Here is a 16,371-nt window from a genome sequence, read left to right as displayed (position 1 = left end):
GAAAAAAACTATAAAATATGCCCTTTATTTCCTTTTTATTGTGATAAAGTATTTTTATCTAAGTTTAATAAAAATCGAATGCGGGCTTATAACATAATATGTTAATTATTAGAAAACGATCACTTGAAGAATTCGATCATTGAGACACTTTGAAGTTATATGAAAAAATTCATTACTACTTCAATAATAACATTCTAAATGTGAAATAAAGTATTAAGTAGGGAAAAGTAAAAATGATGGTTCTACACGTATCCTTCGGTTTATAAAAGTGATCTTGTTTAATTTACTACGACACCATGCTAGTTGATCTGTCGTTATCCTTGACATGTTCAACACTCTCAAAACCAATTTCATGTCCACTTGAGAGAAAAAGTAAAGCACTTGATCTGCCTCATCTTCATGATGCTTTTGGAACTTCTTCAGAATGCAGCTTCCACTCCTCAAAATCTCTCTCAATCTCTTCTCTTTCTGCAAAAAATGCAATCTTTAAAGAACAAACTCGATTGCATTTCACATTAAGAAAGTGACTGTTGAAGCTTTAGTCAGTTACCTTTTGAAGATCTGTTCTAATCTCCACCAAAAGCTCTGAATTTGAAGGGTCTTGGAGCTGTACATGATTTTCTTTTAGACCTTTTAGAGCCAAGCTAGATGCATCTTTATCAGCTCTTATAAAACGCCAAATTGTTCTGATGGATTCTTCCAAAATCTCCACTAGCATGTCACTGGTGATTGCATCTTTATCTGCTTCTCTTTTACTGAATTTCCTTTTATCCTTGGCGTTGTCTTCTGCGTCCAAATAAGATTCTAAAACCATGAGGAACTTTTTTGTCTCATGTATGAAACTTTATATGGTCCCCCCACATAGGAAAGTGGACATGAAAAAGGTAACCACCATGTTCCATTTTGAATAAAGACACTAACGGAATTCACATTCTAATTTTAAAAAAAAAGAACAGAAAATTCACCTCTTATTACTGGAACTTGAAGAAGATTGCGCATTGCACAACGATTCCTGGCATAGTTTTGAACTCGTGGACCATGGAGGAAAGGTTCATTCTCTATAAACCTTTGGAGAAGCACTTGGAATTGTTGAAATTCTCCTGCTACTTCGTTGAATCTTAGTAACCCGTATTGGTCAGATTCCCATAGCTTCAAGGCCTTCTCATATTCCCACTGAAGGAATTCCCAAGAAAGGCACAATTGCCCCACATAAACCATTTCCAAGTCACTGTATAATTCTCCTACAAACTTCTTCATTGGGTCAGCTTCTATTTGTTTTCGTCTAGAAAGGCGAAAGCCGCGTGGAATAATGCTTGTGAAGGCTGGTGAAGGGTTTTTACGGGTTGAAAATGATTGGAGTGGGTCCTTTGACTGCAAAACACCTACAATTTCCAAGAAACTTAAGGAATGTGCTATGACTATGATTGGAATCTTCTCTGTTAAGCGTAATGCAAAGGGTAATGAAGATTATTAAAGTATAACAACTTTCCCTGAGAATGCTTTCCTAACTAGTCTTGCATGGTAAGAGTTGTATACAGAAAGAGATAAGAAACAAAAGGCGATAGAAACATTTCTTGGAGCATTACTGTCAGTGCTAGATCATTGTAGGGACTGGTTTCTTTTGGAAATTAGGAAAAAGTTATCCACAATAAGAAAATGTCCAATTGTTAGGCAGAAAAATAGTAATTGCATATTTAATGTTTATGAACCAAGTAGATGTGATCATCTAGTTAAATGTAAAGGAGCTGGTAGCTTTTGGTAGCTTTATGCGAATCTGACATTGTTAAATACTTGATAGAGCTATTAGACAAGGAAAAGCTTAGTGTAGTTATTCACTCAACTGCTATATGTATTTGGGTAATTCATGATTTCCTAGTGCCCAGCTAACCAATTGAATGGGTCGTTACCTCTACTTCAATGATTTAGATGAGGTAGGTCTTGATGACCATCTAAATTAAATGAAATTGTTCATGCACTAAGCACACTAACTTTGAACAAACAAGTGAAGAGCAATTTAAAAAAAAAAAAGGAAAAATAGCTGCAGAAAAGAAAATCAAAGTTCAGGTAGCTGATGTAAAAAATACTGACCTATAGCATACATCTTTTGGTAATTCAAGATGTCGAATTTCCGCATTCGTTCTCTGTAACTCCTGTAGAATTTTGGAAGCTCGTTTGTGGTGTTACCATGCTGTAATTTTTCATCAATTTTCCATGGCTTCAAGTCTTCCATTATCCTTGGAGACTCAGAATCCTCAAGGATGGTTGGCAGACCAGTGGCTCTGACCTTCTTCAGTTCCATCTTCAACTGTTCTATCAAATCTTGATGTTCCCACAGTGTGTCAAACCGGTTAGAATCCTCAAGATCAATAGTTGTTAAAGTTTGTGAATGGGGCTTCATTGATTGTTGAAGCTTGGAATTGATATTTTTATCTTCAAAACTTTTTCCTGAAGACTCCTCTAGCTTGCATTCTTCTTCCAACTTTCCAAGCTCATCCATTATATCTTCATCCTCTTCGGTGAAATCATCAGGCTCATATCCAACATCAAAATTCTCATATCTTTTCTCATCCCCTAAGTGCATATTCTCTTCTGTTAAAACTGCATTTTCTTCTGCATTGCTCTCCAGTGTCTCAAACTCCACAGTGTTTCCAAAATCTGTGTCCGACAAAAACCCCTCCCCCAAAGAACTGATAATAGAATCTGAGTTGGAACTTGAACAGGTAGAATCATCTTCCGAAAGAAAATTGCGAACAATTGGCTCGACAGGATGCTCTTCAGACTCCTCAGCTTTGAGTTTCTTTTCTGTGAAATTGTCGAGATTTTCTTCACTAACCCGTTCTTCACAATTTTCTGGCATAAAATTCTTCCTTAACAATAACCCAAAATCATATTTAACTTGATTTTCCAATTTAAAGGCTTCGTTTGAATGAACAAAACATTCTTTGACAGTGAAATTTCCAGCCTGAGGTTCATCCAAGAAGTGACTGAAACTCTTGCCTGACATGAACTCATACTTATTGGTGGTGCTGGCAGAAACAGCATCACCCCCCTTCACAAAATCACTACTTTCATCATACCCTTCTCTGAATTCGTCATCATAATTGTAATTCCACTTTTGGTATTCAAATTTGAAAACCAACTTTGTCGTTTCATCTTCTTCGGACCCAAAATTCTCACTGCCACGAAGAGTTTCAGAACAACGTTTTTCAATGGACTTTGTTCCTCCCTGGCAACCATCGGAATAATTTGGATCATTTTCACGTGAGAGAGCATCAGCCAGATACCCAAAATTTTCAGACTCAGAGTGAATTGACTCAGCTTGCTCATTGTCACAAGAAAACTGGGAAGAATAAAGCGGTTTCATTGCTCTAGAAGAATCAGAACAACAGAATCTGGAACCGAAAAAAAAGAAGAGATTAAATGAAATGGCCAATTGGTGTATCAATTATTGAACCGTTGGTAGAATTCACATTCTAAAATTGAGAATACAATACCTCATGAAGACTTTGGTGAAGACCCAAAACAGAGTATTCAAAAGCCTAGAGAGAAATTTCTGAAAATATTCCGCAAAAGGATCCATTTCCGTTGAAGAAAACCTTTCATAGAATCCATAATCACATAAATGGAAGTGAGCTTTTCACCCAAATCTCATTGAGGGGGTGAATTCATTCCACAAACGTGTTCATTCCTTTTGAAGCAAAACAGAGGAAATTAAAACAGGGGAAAGTCATGCAACTCTGATTTTAACTTTGAAAATTTGCACAGGAATGAGACTTTACACCCGCAGGGATAAAGATGTACGTGCAAACTCTGGAAGATGTTTTTCACATGCGAATCCGATTCAGCAGAGGGTGAAGTGTTACCTAATTATTCGGAAGGGAAAGAAAAAGGATGTGGAGAGAAAAGAACATGTCAGCGACCTGTGTTTTGAGTTGGGTTGCTTAGAACCAAGGATTCTGGTTCTGTATTGCCGTTGTTACCATGATTCTGGGTCTGTTTCTACTTCTCTTGATTTGGTTTGGTTCAGAAGAGAATTCAAAGGTTGTGTCAAATTGAAAGTTTACGCCTCATTCTACTACAGAATGGAAAAACCAAACAATATATACTAGCATTTGGGGTCTTACTCTCTGTAGTTTTCATGTTAATATATGTTGTTTAGTGTATATTTTGATTTTGATTTCTGTAATATTTTCATTTTCATCTTTTCCAAATTTAAAATTATTGTTTTGTTTACGTGAAAAAAGAGAAAATTTTTCTCTTGTCTATCTACAACACCTTTTGCTTTCATATCTGAAAACAAACAAAATCAATATCGTAATTCTTAATGTTATTTAAGGTAAGTGGATAATTTTTATTCCTAAAGTTAAAATATCTTTTAAAGTTATTATATATTAACACATAATAATTTAACATTCTTCCATTAACAAACAATTAACGGGTGTTATGTCATAATAAAATAATAAATTTATTATTTTTACAGTACCAAAATTAAAATTATATATGCTAGATAAATATATTTAATAGGTGAGAGAATATACGAGCTTAATTTATATCATTTTAACTTTAATGCATAATAGAATTTTTGTATAGATATTTAGTCAAAATAACTTATTACATATAATCCATAAATTACTGTAAATTTGTCATATACATTTTAAAGATTTTATGTATGCGTTTGTGTAAATACACACTAAATGTAATTGAAGGATATGGTTAGTATTTTAAATAAATTCAATTGATATTAAATGTCACTAAATGTGTTTTTTACTTCTAATATCTTGAGTGTTACGTTTGTGAATACAAAATGGTTTTTGACATTTATAAGGTATCCATAATTCTAACCACTTTTTATTGTTAGTGTAAACTGAATTGATGGAAGAGAAGTCAAATAAGTGTGGCTAAGAAAATACGACCATAGTCGACATTGGTTATAGAATTGTACAATTCTCACTCTCTTATTTACCCACAAAAATAGGCCTAATTTTGACTTTTCAATGTATAATATATTTTTTTTTGTGTTAAAAATAAATAAATTTATCTTTGCACGAAACTTTGAAGAATATATATATATATATATGGGGTTTGACCGGGTTTTAGTAGACAAAAATACCCTTATATCATGGATTCTAAGTTTTAAGGTTAAGGATATTTTAATAATTTTCATTCTCAAAACTAAAAAAAAAAGAAACTCCCAAACCTTTACTCACCTCTCTCATTCCTCTCAACATGAATTCTCTTTCATGTCTCTCACTCCAACCTTTTCTCTGTCATCCCTATTGTAGTCCTAATTGAAAGAATCAGAAACACTTGCCGTTAAACAATTTGTCTTTGTAACGAGTTGAGTCATTGACATATTCACCTTTAGACAAAGGTTCATTCAAGATCTCTTCAATTTCACCATTATAAAATGAAAATTCATTATAAAATCATTTTTTGTAAGAAATTATTTAACAACGAGTGTTTCTGATCTTTTACAGGCCAATTAACAATTCCTTTGATGTCATTATGCTTGTGAAAATTAGATAAAATTAGATAAGACAAAAATTATAAAATGAAAACTCATTATATAATCATATTTTGTAATAAATTGCTTAACAGCCAGTGTTTCTGAATCTCCATACTCTTCCTCGCCCACACACAACAATCAGCGACACCGCAATTTGTTGTTCTTGCTCTGTTCGTTCACTTTAATAACAAAATAATTGATGATGTTGATGTTGATTTTTGATTGGAGAGTTGTGTTATATATTTTCCCTTCTGATTATTATTAAATTTCGATTTTAAATTTTAGAATTTTGTTGTGTTACAAACTTCCCCTCTGCACGCACACTATCATCAATAAACCAAGATCAAAATCAAACCAAGTTTAGCCAATTAAAAATTAAGTCAGAAGAATGTAATGATAAATAAAACATTTAGCTTCACAAATCAGAAAAACAAATTAAATAAGTGAGGTAGGTAGATTAGGGTTAGGCGAGTGTTTCTGATTTTTTTCAGTTGAAGCTAGCATAGGATGACAGAGAAAATGTTGGAGTGAGAGAGATGAAAGAAAAAGGGTTGAGAGGAATGAGGAAGGTGAGCAAGGGTTTAGGGGTTTATTTTTTTAGTTTTGAGAATGAAAATTATTAAAATACCCTTAACCTTAAAACTTAGAATCTATGATATATAAGGATATTTTTGTCTACTAAAATCCGGTACACATTGCTAAAATGTACCAAATGAAAAACGAAAAAACAAGCGTACGCGCGTTAACAAACTCATATATATATATATATATATATATATATATATATATATATATATATATATATATATATATATATATATATATATATGATGGCAGCCATTAAAGTTTTTATTGCTATTTAATATATATTAAATGAAGGTTTGACTAATTTAACAATTATTTTCGGTTTTTTTATTAATTTGATTAAACCAGTTTCATATTCCAATGTTGATTACAAAATATATAAATAGGATCACTTAGTAGAATTTCTATCGTTCTTATCGTGTCTTTGATTTAATTATTTGTTTATTCCAAATAGTGATAAATTAATTTTTGAACTTTTCAGCGTAATCAAAATGTGAGGTTAGATTAAACTTAACAGTATTTTCATTTAAATATGAAAATGATAGATGATATAGAAAATGTTTGTATACTATAAAGACTTTATGCAATCCGAAGGCACATAAATTAATGAATGCAGTTGACAAGAAACCCATTTACATAGAAATCGTGAAAAAGAAAGAAAAAAAAGAAGGTATGTCATATTAGCGAAAAATAACTTTTTTTCTTTCTTTCTTTTTTTCATTGTGATGGTATCTTTTTTCATGTATTATGAACTATATTAAAAAAATTCTTAATTTTTTTTATTAAAATTTGTTTTCAAATAATTATTTAAATTAAATATGTTTCTATTTATATTATTAAAAATTAATATTTAAATATTTTCGTGATTAATAATATAAACATATTTCAGAAGTTTAAAAGATAAATTGTAAGTTATGTAAATAATAAATACTTATTAATTAAAAATTATAAATTTTATATAATATTAAATAAATTTATTTATTTTTCACTTAAAATATTTTATTTATCTATAATATAAAATTCCTAACTTTATTTTATATTTATGAGAGTTTTTTCTTCAATTATAGCATACATAATATTATAAGATGGTAGATTATGGAACAATTTTGACTAGGTCAAATTTCCTTTATGATAATAAAAATTAATGAAATTAGAATTATAAAAATAAATATAAATACTTTTTAAATTTAATTGTAAATAGTTTTTATTTATTTAATTTTAAAAAAAAACTAGTTAAATTTAAGAAAATATTAAATTTAAAAAAATCACTTGAAAGATAAAATTGAAAAAAAAAATGAATACCATAAATATGAATCCATTTTATATAATAGTATGTTTTAAGTTTTTTATTTTTTGTTTTATTGTAATTGAATTCACTAATAAAAAAATATAATAATAAAAGAATGATGAAATAATTTCTGGAGATGAATTGATCACAATGACTTGAGAAGGAATAGATAAATATCATTGAACTTCTTGGACTATCGACTAAATTCAAAAACAATGGTAAAATTGAAACTTTTTTTTCATTAGCATCATTCAAAATGGTTATTTAAAGTGTTTGATTTCAATGCTCATTAGCATCTTCTTATGTTCTCTGTGGAAAAAAAAATTCAAGTATATATATATCAACATCATTATTATCTCCATCAAAACTAATTTATTTAGCTTATGCTTTCATAAGCTAAAATAATGTGGACATGTTAGGAGATTTAGGTTTAGATCTTACTTACTTAAAGTGTTTGATTTCAATGCTCATTAGTATAACCAGAGATTTTCAACTTTTCTTTCTTATGCATACAAAATCAAGTTAATAATTTTTTAGTTTTGGATCATATTGCATTATGTTTTTTTTATTTGTACATATTGCGTCAATATGTATTATCATAGTAGACACATATAATAGGTGTTAGAGAAAACTTTGTCCTTGTATGCTTAATTGAGTGAAAAGTGAGTTCCAAAATAAAAGAATTATTTTGACTGTTTTTATTAATTGTGTTTTAATATAGGTTGACATTAAAGTTAATGGGAAGAAATGATGAATTTTTTTAAACAAAATTATCAAAGAAAATTGTCCATGACTTTATTATATTTTATGTATCATTGATAATATTTAAATTTATACTAAATTAATATATATTTTGTATTGTTATTCCAAATGTTATTAATTATCATTAATTTTATAAGTCAGAAATATAATTAAGGAAGTGTTCCTAAAGAAAAACCATATGATCAACTTCAAATAAATGAACGTCTTAGATAAGTTTTGTTATGAATTAGAAAAGTCTTAGATAAAAATTGTGGGATGCCTCTCATGAACATGAAGAGTTAGGAAAAAGTTTATTTTTTTTTTTATCATTTTGGCTTTTAATTTCTTGACCACTTTTTGTGCTCCAAATGTCTTGGAGTAGCCAACTTCCATTTGTTAAGGTTGAATGTAATAAATATTAATTCTAGGTGATTTCCATTATATTCTATTTAATATTTCATTTCGCAAGTCTTGCATAATTATTTCTTTATGTTTTATGTGTACAGTTTAATCATCCATGCTTTATTAAATTTCATTGCATTGGGTGTTATGTTTTGGAAGTTGTAGACTTGCGTGTTTAAATAGGCAATTTCATAACTTTAAATATATTAAATTTAAATTGATCTCATTTTAAATTGTTTTGTTTTTAATATTTTGTCCAAGTAAGACAATTTAAATTTATTTAATTTGAATTTTTTTATTTAGATAAAATATTTAATTTACTACTAAATTAAAAATAAATATTAAAATAGAAAATAATTATTAATAATTTAAAATATCAATATTAATAATATTTTTAGTCAAACTTAATTAATTTTATTTTTTATTACAGTTCACTAAATAAATTTAATTGACATTGACAAAATATTTTTCAGTAAATGAAAGTGTTTTTAATTAACGTCAATTATAATTATTTAAACTAAGATGGATGTGATTTATTTTTGTGAAAGTATTGCTTAAAATTAATTTTGATAACTTTTCCATCGACGTAAGCTAATTTTTTTCCCAATTAACATTAGATTCCGCATTAATATTATTAAATCGCATGAAATCACAAATCCAGTCTTATGCATACAAAATAACATAAAGATATGTGTCTTTTAGAGGAAAAGAAAATAAATTACTTTTTTGATAAAAAAAAAGTCAATCTTAACTTAAATTTGATTGTTTTCAAAATTGTAAAATCAAATCTAGAAAATGATGAATATATTTATCGTGATCTTAAAGAAATTTAGAGAAATAAGTTTTAAATAAATAAATATTCGTTAGTTGTCTAATTTAAATCCTTTTATATATAATTGGTAAACCCTTCCGGACTAAATTCAATTCAATTTAATTTTACATCTATTTTTTAAAGTCAAAATTTAAGCACCGTTAACAATGACGTTGTTAAGATTACGGCCATATTTAATTTAAACTGATAAAACATTAAATTTCACCAATTAAAATCCTAATGAATTGAAGCTTAGACATAATTCATTATATTTGTTTTTTTTATAAAGAAAAAACTCAAATCAAAACACGAGAAGATTTGAACCAAACTATCCCAAGTTGCTCTAACTATGCCATGAAATTTGATATATAAATTTTTTTATTCTCTGAATGAAATACTTAACTAATAATATTATTGTTGCACTGTTTCTCTTGAAACCGTGTTTCGTGCGTGACTTTGGTTTCACGCATAGAATCGTTGTTACAAAGAAATGACGACTTTGGTCGGTTCAAACCCAATAGCAATACAAATTAGCTACACAACAAGGTACCAATTCGTCAACTTTTCACACCTTCCTGGACTGAATAATAACAAGAGTAATGAATCTTTTGACATATCTAAATATTTTATATTTATTTAATACTATTTTTTTATTTTTTATTATTTATTCTCTTAAAAAAATATAAAAATTTATATTTTTATAGTCATTTTATCCTTATGTTTTATATCAAATGAATGTAAAAGTGTGTCATGCTACCATTACTTTAATAACAATTATAACTTTTGTCCTTTCATTTTATATTAATTATATCTTAAAATATTAATATTGTAAATTTAAAAACTATTACTCTTTGTACTTAATCACAGGAATAATAGAGCCAATTAAAATAATTCCACAATATAATTGTTTTTATCTGTGTAAATATAATTTTTTATTAATTATTTAATATTATTTTAATTCAAATGATAAACTAAACATTGAATATAAATATAAATAATATATACTTAAATAATTTAGCGTCAAACGGAGCCTGGGAATGCCGAAAACCTGTGTCATGAAAAAGAAAAGACAGAGAAGGTGATGACAATGGAGACATGATCACGGGTTTTAGAGAAAGTGTATATCTAACTAGAAATTAATAATAATAGTTTTTCTGCCGAACATGGGATGAATCCACGTTCTTCTTTCTAGATGATTTTTCTTTTCTTTTTTTAAGAATTTTATGTGATTGAAAATAGTTTAGTTCGTGATAAATTCACGTGATAAGTGTGAAAAAGAGTTGTTTTTATATTTATAAATTATTTCAATCTTATAATTATTCATGTTATTACTCAGTGAAAAGTTGTAATAGGAAGTAGATTGTTATGTAAATTATTGTACAGGAAAGGATGTATAATTTGGAGTCTGTCAGCCAATTCTCGTATAGCGCAAGCCAAAATTCGCACAGCCAGAAAAAGGAGTACCTGTGCGCTGAGCGAATAACAACAGTTAAAGTGCAGCAGTTAAGAAAATTCGCATAGCACACCAGTACATGTGTGCTGAGCGAATTAATGAAGTTAAGTGGCTTTAAAAGACGTGACAGAAAGACAGAAACTATCTTCTGACACACGAAAAAAGCCAGAAAAATACTGGAAAACTCAGGAGACGATCAAGAGACCTTTCCAGACATCAAGACTTCACTTTCTGCAAAGGAATTGCTGTAAAAAGTACATTTGAGATGTCTAGGATAGGCTAATCTTTCTGTTCATTGGAATTGGTTATATGACAATACATTGATGTAAATTTCCTATGCAATATATGTCTCTGTTCTTGTTCTTTTCTTGACTTGCTTTTGATTATACGGAAGTATAAATCTCTTTAAAGGTTCTTTTGTACTGGGAAGTATTTTTAGAACCAGAAATGTAAGAAAAGAAACTAAAAGTAACTACGCTAGGAATATCTTTTGTGCTTTTGGTCATTTTAAACATATGAACTTCATGCAAAATTATTTGTTGAATTAATTAAGGAATTAATAATTTAATAGATAATTTTAGAACTTGCTTTAAGGAATTAAATCAAGATACACTCATGTGAATGCTTGAAAAGAGAAAGTAGGTTGTCCAGGATTTTACTATAATGTTAGTCAGAGACCAATTCCAGTGATCTTTTATCATATTTTTTCAATCTTAATTTTTCTTATGTTGTTAATTTCATGCTCATTTCCAAATTGAAATCAAATGTTATCTTCAGTAATTGATTTTGATAAATAATTTTAATTGAATAACGTGACTTAAATTCCCTTGGGAGAACGATAATTTACTTATTCACTATATTACTTGTAACGCTTTGGTATACTTGCCAAAAAGTTATCAAGTTTTTGGCGCCGTTGCCGGGGAATTTGATTGTTATTGTTATTTCAGTCATTCATTGTTTATCAATTTCAATTCTGTTCCATTATCTGTAAATCCATTGTTTTGAATTTTTGTATATCTGTATATATACGTTGTGTTTTGTTTCTGTTGTTATTTCTTTGGGTTGATCACTTGAGATTGTTGTTCTGCATGAGAAGCAGAACCAAATCTGAAAATTTATTGTTTGATTCTGAGATTGAGAGAACAACCCGTAGGAATAACAGTAGACGTAGGAGAGAAAATAGAAAAAGAAGAAGCTAGAGAAGCTAGCTTGTCTACTACTTCCAACACTTTTTCTTCATCTGATCAAGAGGATAAGGATATGGAGGGAAATAATGATGATGAACAACCAAGAGTTAGGCGTACGTTGGAAGATTATGCTTCTGTGTCTGTACCTACATCTTTCAACAGTATAGTCCGACCTATGGTGAATGCTGCTCATATGGAAATGAAGCCAACATTGATTCACCTTGTTCAAAGTAATCAGTTTACAAGACTGTCACACGAAAATCCCTACGATCATCTGACAACTTTTAATGGGATTTGTAACACTGTAAAAATTTTACATGTGCCAGATGAAGCAATCAGACTAAGTCTCTTTCCCTTCTCATTGGCTGGAAATGCCAAGCTTTGGCTAAATTATTTTCCTGAGGAAAGTCTGACTGTTTGGGAGGACGTTGTGGCAAAGTTTTTGAATAAATATTTCCCCCAATCCAAGATAAATAAAGGCAAACAGGAAATATCCTTCTTTCAACAAGAGCCTGAAGAGTCGTTGAGTCAAACATGGGATAGGTTCTAGGGGTTGTTGAGAAAAACACCAATTCATGGGTTTGACGTTCCTACTCAATTAAACCTTTTCTTAGGAGGTTTAAAATCTCACACAAAGCTTATGCTAGATGCCTCAGCTGGAGGTAACATTAGGGGGAAGACACCTGATGAGGCTCATGAAATAATTGAAAATATGGCATCTAGTGATAATGATATCCAAAGTGAGAGAATGCAAACCCAAAAGAAAGGCATGTTTGAATTGCAATCCCAAGATGCCTTGTTAGCCCAAAATAAAATCATGACTCAACAGCTTGAGTCTTTGATGAAAAAGTTGTCACAACTACCCAAGGAACTCCAAATTGTATCACAGGCACAACATCATCAAACTGTGCAAGGTTGTGAACTGTGTGGTGGAGAGCACCAAAATGGACAGAGTGCTATTCAGACCAATGCAAAGGAAGAGGTAAATTACATGGGAAATCAAGGCCATCCAGACAATTATGGAAATTATAATCAAGGATGGAGACCTCATCCTAGCTTGAGTCAGGCTAGTTCTAGTAGACCACCACAACAACAATTTCAACAACAACCTAATCTTTCTGATAGGACATCCAAACTGGAAGAAACTCTTCAAAAATTCATACAAATGTCCATATCAAATCAAAAGAGCACAGACGCTTCTATTAGAAATTTGGAGACACAAATGGGTCAACTTGCAAAGAAGCTTGAGGAGACATCTGAAAAGAAATTTGTGGCTAATAATGAAGTTCACCCCAGGGAGGAATGTAATGTCATAATAACCAGAAGTGGAAAAGAAGTGGGGTTTGATTCCAAGGATAAGCCGACAAATAAAGAGATTCAAGCACACAAAGAGATGATCAAAAGAAGTTAATTGAAGAAGAAGAAAGTAGAAACAGGAAGGAAGATGGAAGACAAAAAGAGAAAGTGTTGGTGAAGCAACTTCCTTATCCTAAAAATACTTCACTATAGGATAATGAAAGACAAATGGATCGGTTCAAGAAGATATTTAATCAACTTGAGATTACTTTGCTCTTGACTGAAGCACTGCAACAAATTCCTGCTTATGCTAAATATGTGAAGCAATTCCTCAATAAAAAGAAGAAGTATTTAGATGAGGAAACAATTGAAGTGCACTTATGCAGAAATCTCTACCTCCAAAAGTCAAAGATCCATGGAGTTTCACTATCTCCTGCACCATTGGAAATCATGATATAGGGAAGGCTCTTGTTGACTTAGGGGCTAGCATCAATTTGATGCCCCTATCTCTGCTCAAAAAGATTGGTGACCTTGAAGTCAAGTCAACAAGAATGATCTTGCAAATGGCAGATAGGTCCATTAAGCATCCTTACGGTGTAGTGGTCCATTAAGTAACTACACTAGGAATAGCTTCTGTGCTTTTGGTCATTTTAAACATCTGAACTTCATGCAAAATTATTGGTTGAATTAATTAAGGAATTAATAATTTAATAGATAATTTTAGAACTTGTTTTAAGGAATTAAATCAAGATACGCTCATGTGAATGCTTGAACAGAGAAAGTAGGTTGTCCAGGATTTTACTATAATGTTAGTCAGAGACCAATTCCAATGATCTTTTATCATATTTTTTCAATCTTAATTTTTTCTTATGTTGTTAATTTCATGCTCATTTCCAAATTGAAATCAAATGTTATCTTCAGTAATTGATTTTGATAAATAATTTTAATTGAATAACGTGACTCAAATTTCCTTGGGAGAACAATACTTTACTTATTCACTATATTACTTGTAACGCTTTGGTATACTTGCCAAAAAGTTATCAAAGGAGATAGACCAGTAGAAGAAACAATAAATTATAATTAAATAGATGTCCCGATTTTCTTTTTGTGGAAGTTGAAGAAGAATTAATAATCTTTAAAGTAAACTTGCTGAATACTTTTAAGAGACTTGATATGATTTTTTTATGGAAAAGAATTTGATATCATATGCTTTCAAAATTTTAAAGTAATGGATAATATTCGTTTCATCAATCTTTTCTACATTTTGATATATGTAATTTTTTTACCATTTTGATTTAGTGTCACGACTTATTTTTTATAAATATAGATATAAGGGTTTAAATACAGTCTTGATCGATGAATTTTTTAGTTGAGTCTTTATATTTGAATATGATGTTATGTGTTTTTGAAGTTTGAATGGAAAAACTTAGTTGAGGTTGAATGATGGAAAAATTGTTTAAGTTTAAAGTAATCATAGCTTCAACTAAGTTGATTTGTAATCCAATTATGTTTAACTAGTTTTTAAAGTAATACCAATTATTTATCTTCTAAAAATGAGTAACTTTTGTGAGTTAAACAACACTACCACGTTTGAAATTATTAAATTTGTTGGCCCACAATAAAAGTCTGAGGCCCAAAACCTCTTTGGCCTAGGAAGCAGAGACAATAGGTCTCGTAGAAGCTTCCTCACGTCAGAAGCCTTTTCAGATTAGACTTCGTGAGAAAACGCGAGAGAGAGAAAGGCAAATAGAAGACTTCCAAGGTGTTGCTCCGGTGAGCAAGTCAATGGTGGTGGCTGGACGAAAAAGAGATGGGAAAGGCTAGAGAAAGAAGAACACAACACCAAAGGTAAGAGAAAGCTGTAATCCTTTTGTTATTTCTGATCGTATTGTTACTGCATTTGTTAAGATTTCTTACACTAGAAAATAATGGAATCCTACTTAAATAGGTTCCGGTGAGAACAAGAAAACACAGGGATAATTAATTATCCCTAACAGAAAAGAATAAACACTAAAACAGAAAACCCTAAAACATAAATGGTTGCTCCAAGGAGCAATTATTACAAAACAGAAACTTTAATAGCCTCCCTTCAAGCTGGATGGTGGATGTTCATCAATCCAAGCTTGGGGATGACAGAGTTGAAGTGAGTACGATGACGGAATTTGGTGAAGACATCGGCAAGCTGCTCCTCTGAACGAATGGGAAGAAGATGTAAAAACTTTGCTTGAATCTTTTCACGTACCACGTGACAGTCTAACTCAATATGCTTGGTCCGCTCATGAAAAATGTGGTTGTGAGTAATGTGTCTTACAGAGTTTTTGTCATAGTAGAGAACAACGGTAGCAGTAGGTTGAATTTGAAGGTCTTGAAGGAGGTAGTCAAGCCACTGCATCTCACTAACCGTGGCAGCAAGAGCACAATACTTTGCTTCAGTAGAGGATCTCAAGACTATGCTCTGTTTCTTTGACCTTCATGAAACAAGGGAGGACCCTAGGAAAATACAATAACCAATAGTTGATCTTCTAGTGTTAGGACATGTGGCCCAATCAGAGTCGCTAAATCCTTTAATCTGTATGTCAGAATTAGCAACAAAGAATAGTCCTTCTGAAGGGCTGGATTTGACATATCTAAAGATATGTTGCAAGGCTTGGTAATGATAGTTAGTGGGTTGCTGCATGAATTACTTAACAAATTAACAGTAAAACACAAGTCATGTATAATATTAGTAAGATAGGAAAGCTTCCCTATCAATCTGCGATAGACACTGGGTTATCCAAATAGTTCTCTGTCTTGTACAAGGAGTTAGTGTCGTTCAAAAAGGGGGTGGAGCATGGTTTGCTCCCCAGCATTCATGTTTCCTCAAGGATGTCAAGGGCATACTTTCTTTGACAAAGATGTATCCCCTTTTTGGATCTAGCAACTTCAAACCCTAGAAAGTATTTGCGTTCTCCCAAATCATTTATCTGGAATTGATGATGCAAAAGAGTCTTTATGTGAGTGATCCCCCTCATACAGTTCCCTGCCAATACAACATCATCCACATACACAAGTAAAGTAGTGAAATATGTGGGAGTTTTCCTGATGAATAGGGAATGATCAGAT

General features: G+C 30.7%; 1 protein-coding gene and 1 non-coding gene across 4 annotated transcripts; both read right to left on the bottom strand.

Moving 5' to 3' along the window:
• Positions 1 to 148: 148 nt before the first annotated feature.
• LOC108329687 (uncharacterized) lies at positions 149 to 4,074 on the bottom strand. 3 transcript variants are annotated; one of them, XM_017564022.2, is made up of 5 exons: positions 3,495 to 4,074; positions 2,089 to 3,392; positions 966 to 1,382; positions 551 to 786; positions 149 to 468 (listed from the first exon to the last, which is right to left on the bottom strand). In XM_017564022.2, the coding sequence occupies exons 1-5, from the start codon at positions 3,578 to 3,580 to the stop codon at positions 214 to 216; spliced, it is 2,298 nt and encodes a 765-aa protein (XP_017419511.1). In that variant the 5' UTR covers positions 3,581 to 4,074; the 3' UTR covers positions 149 to 213. The 3 variants fall into 3 exon arrangements, with proteins under 3 accessions (XP_017419511.1, XP_017419512.1, XP_052729455.1); XM_017564023.2 differs by having other exon boundaries at positions 551 to 783; positions 3,495 to 4,058; XM_052873495.1 differs by having other exon boundaries at positions 3,864 to 4,058.
• Positions 4,075 to 12,448: 8,374 nt separating this feature from the next.
• LOC128195694 (small nucleolar RNA R71) lies at positions 12,449 to 12,555 on the bottom strand. The gene has a single exon (XR_008247490.1). It is a non-coding gene; the product is annotated as a small nucleolar RNA R71 (small nucleolar RNA).
• Positions 12,556 to 16,371: the final 3,816 nt, after the last annotated feature.

The sequence above is a fragment of the Vigna angularis genome, chromosome 2, assembly GCF_016808095.1.
Source record: "Vigna angularis cultivar LongXiaoDou No.4 chromosome 2, ASM1680809v1, whole genome shotgun sequence".
NCBI classification, from domain to species: Eukaryota; Viridiplantae; Streptophyta; class Magnoliopsida; order Fabales; family Fabaceae; genus Vigna; species Vigna angularis.
This window is presented reverse-complemented; position numbering and strand designations above follow the sequence as displayed.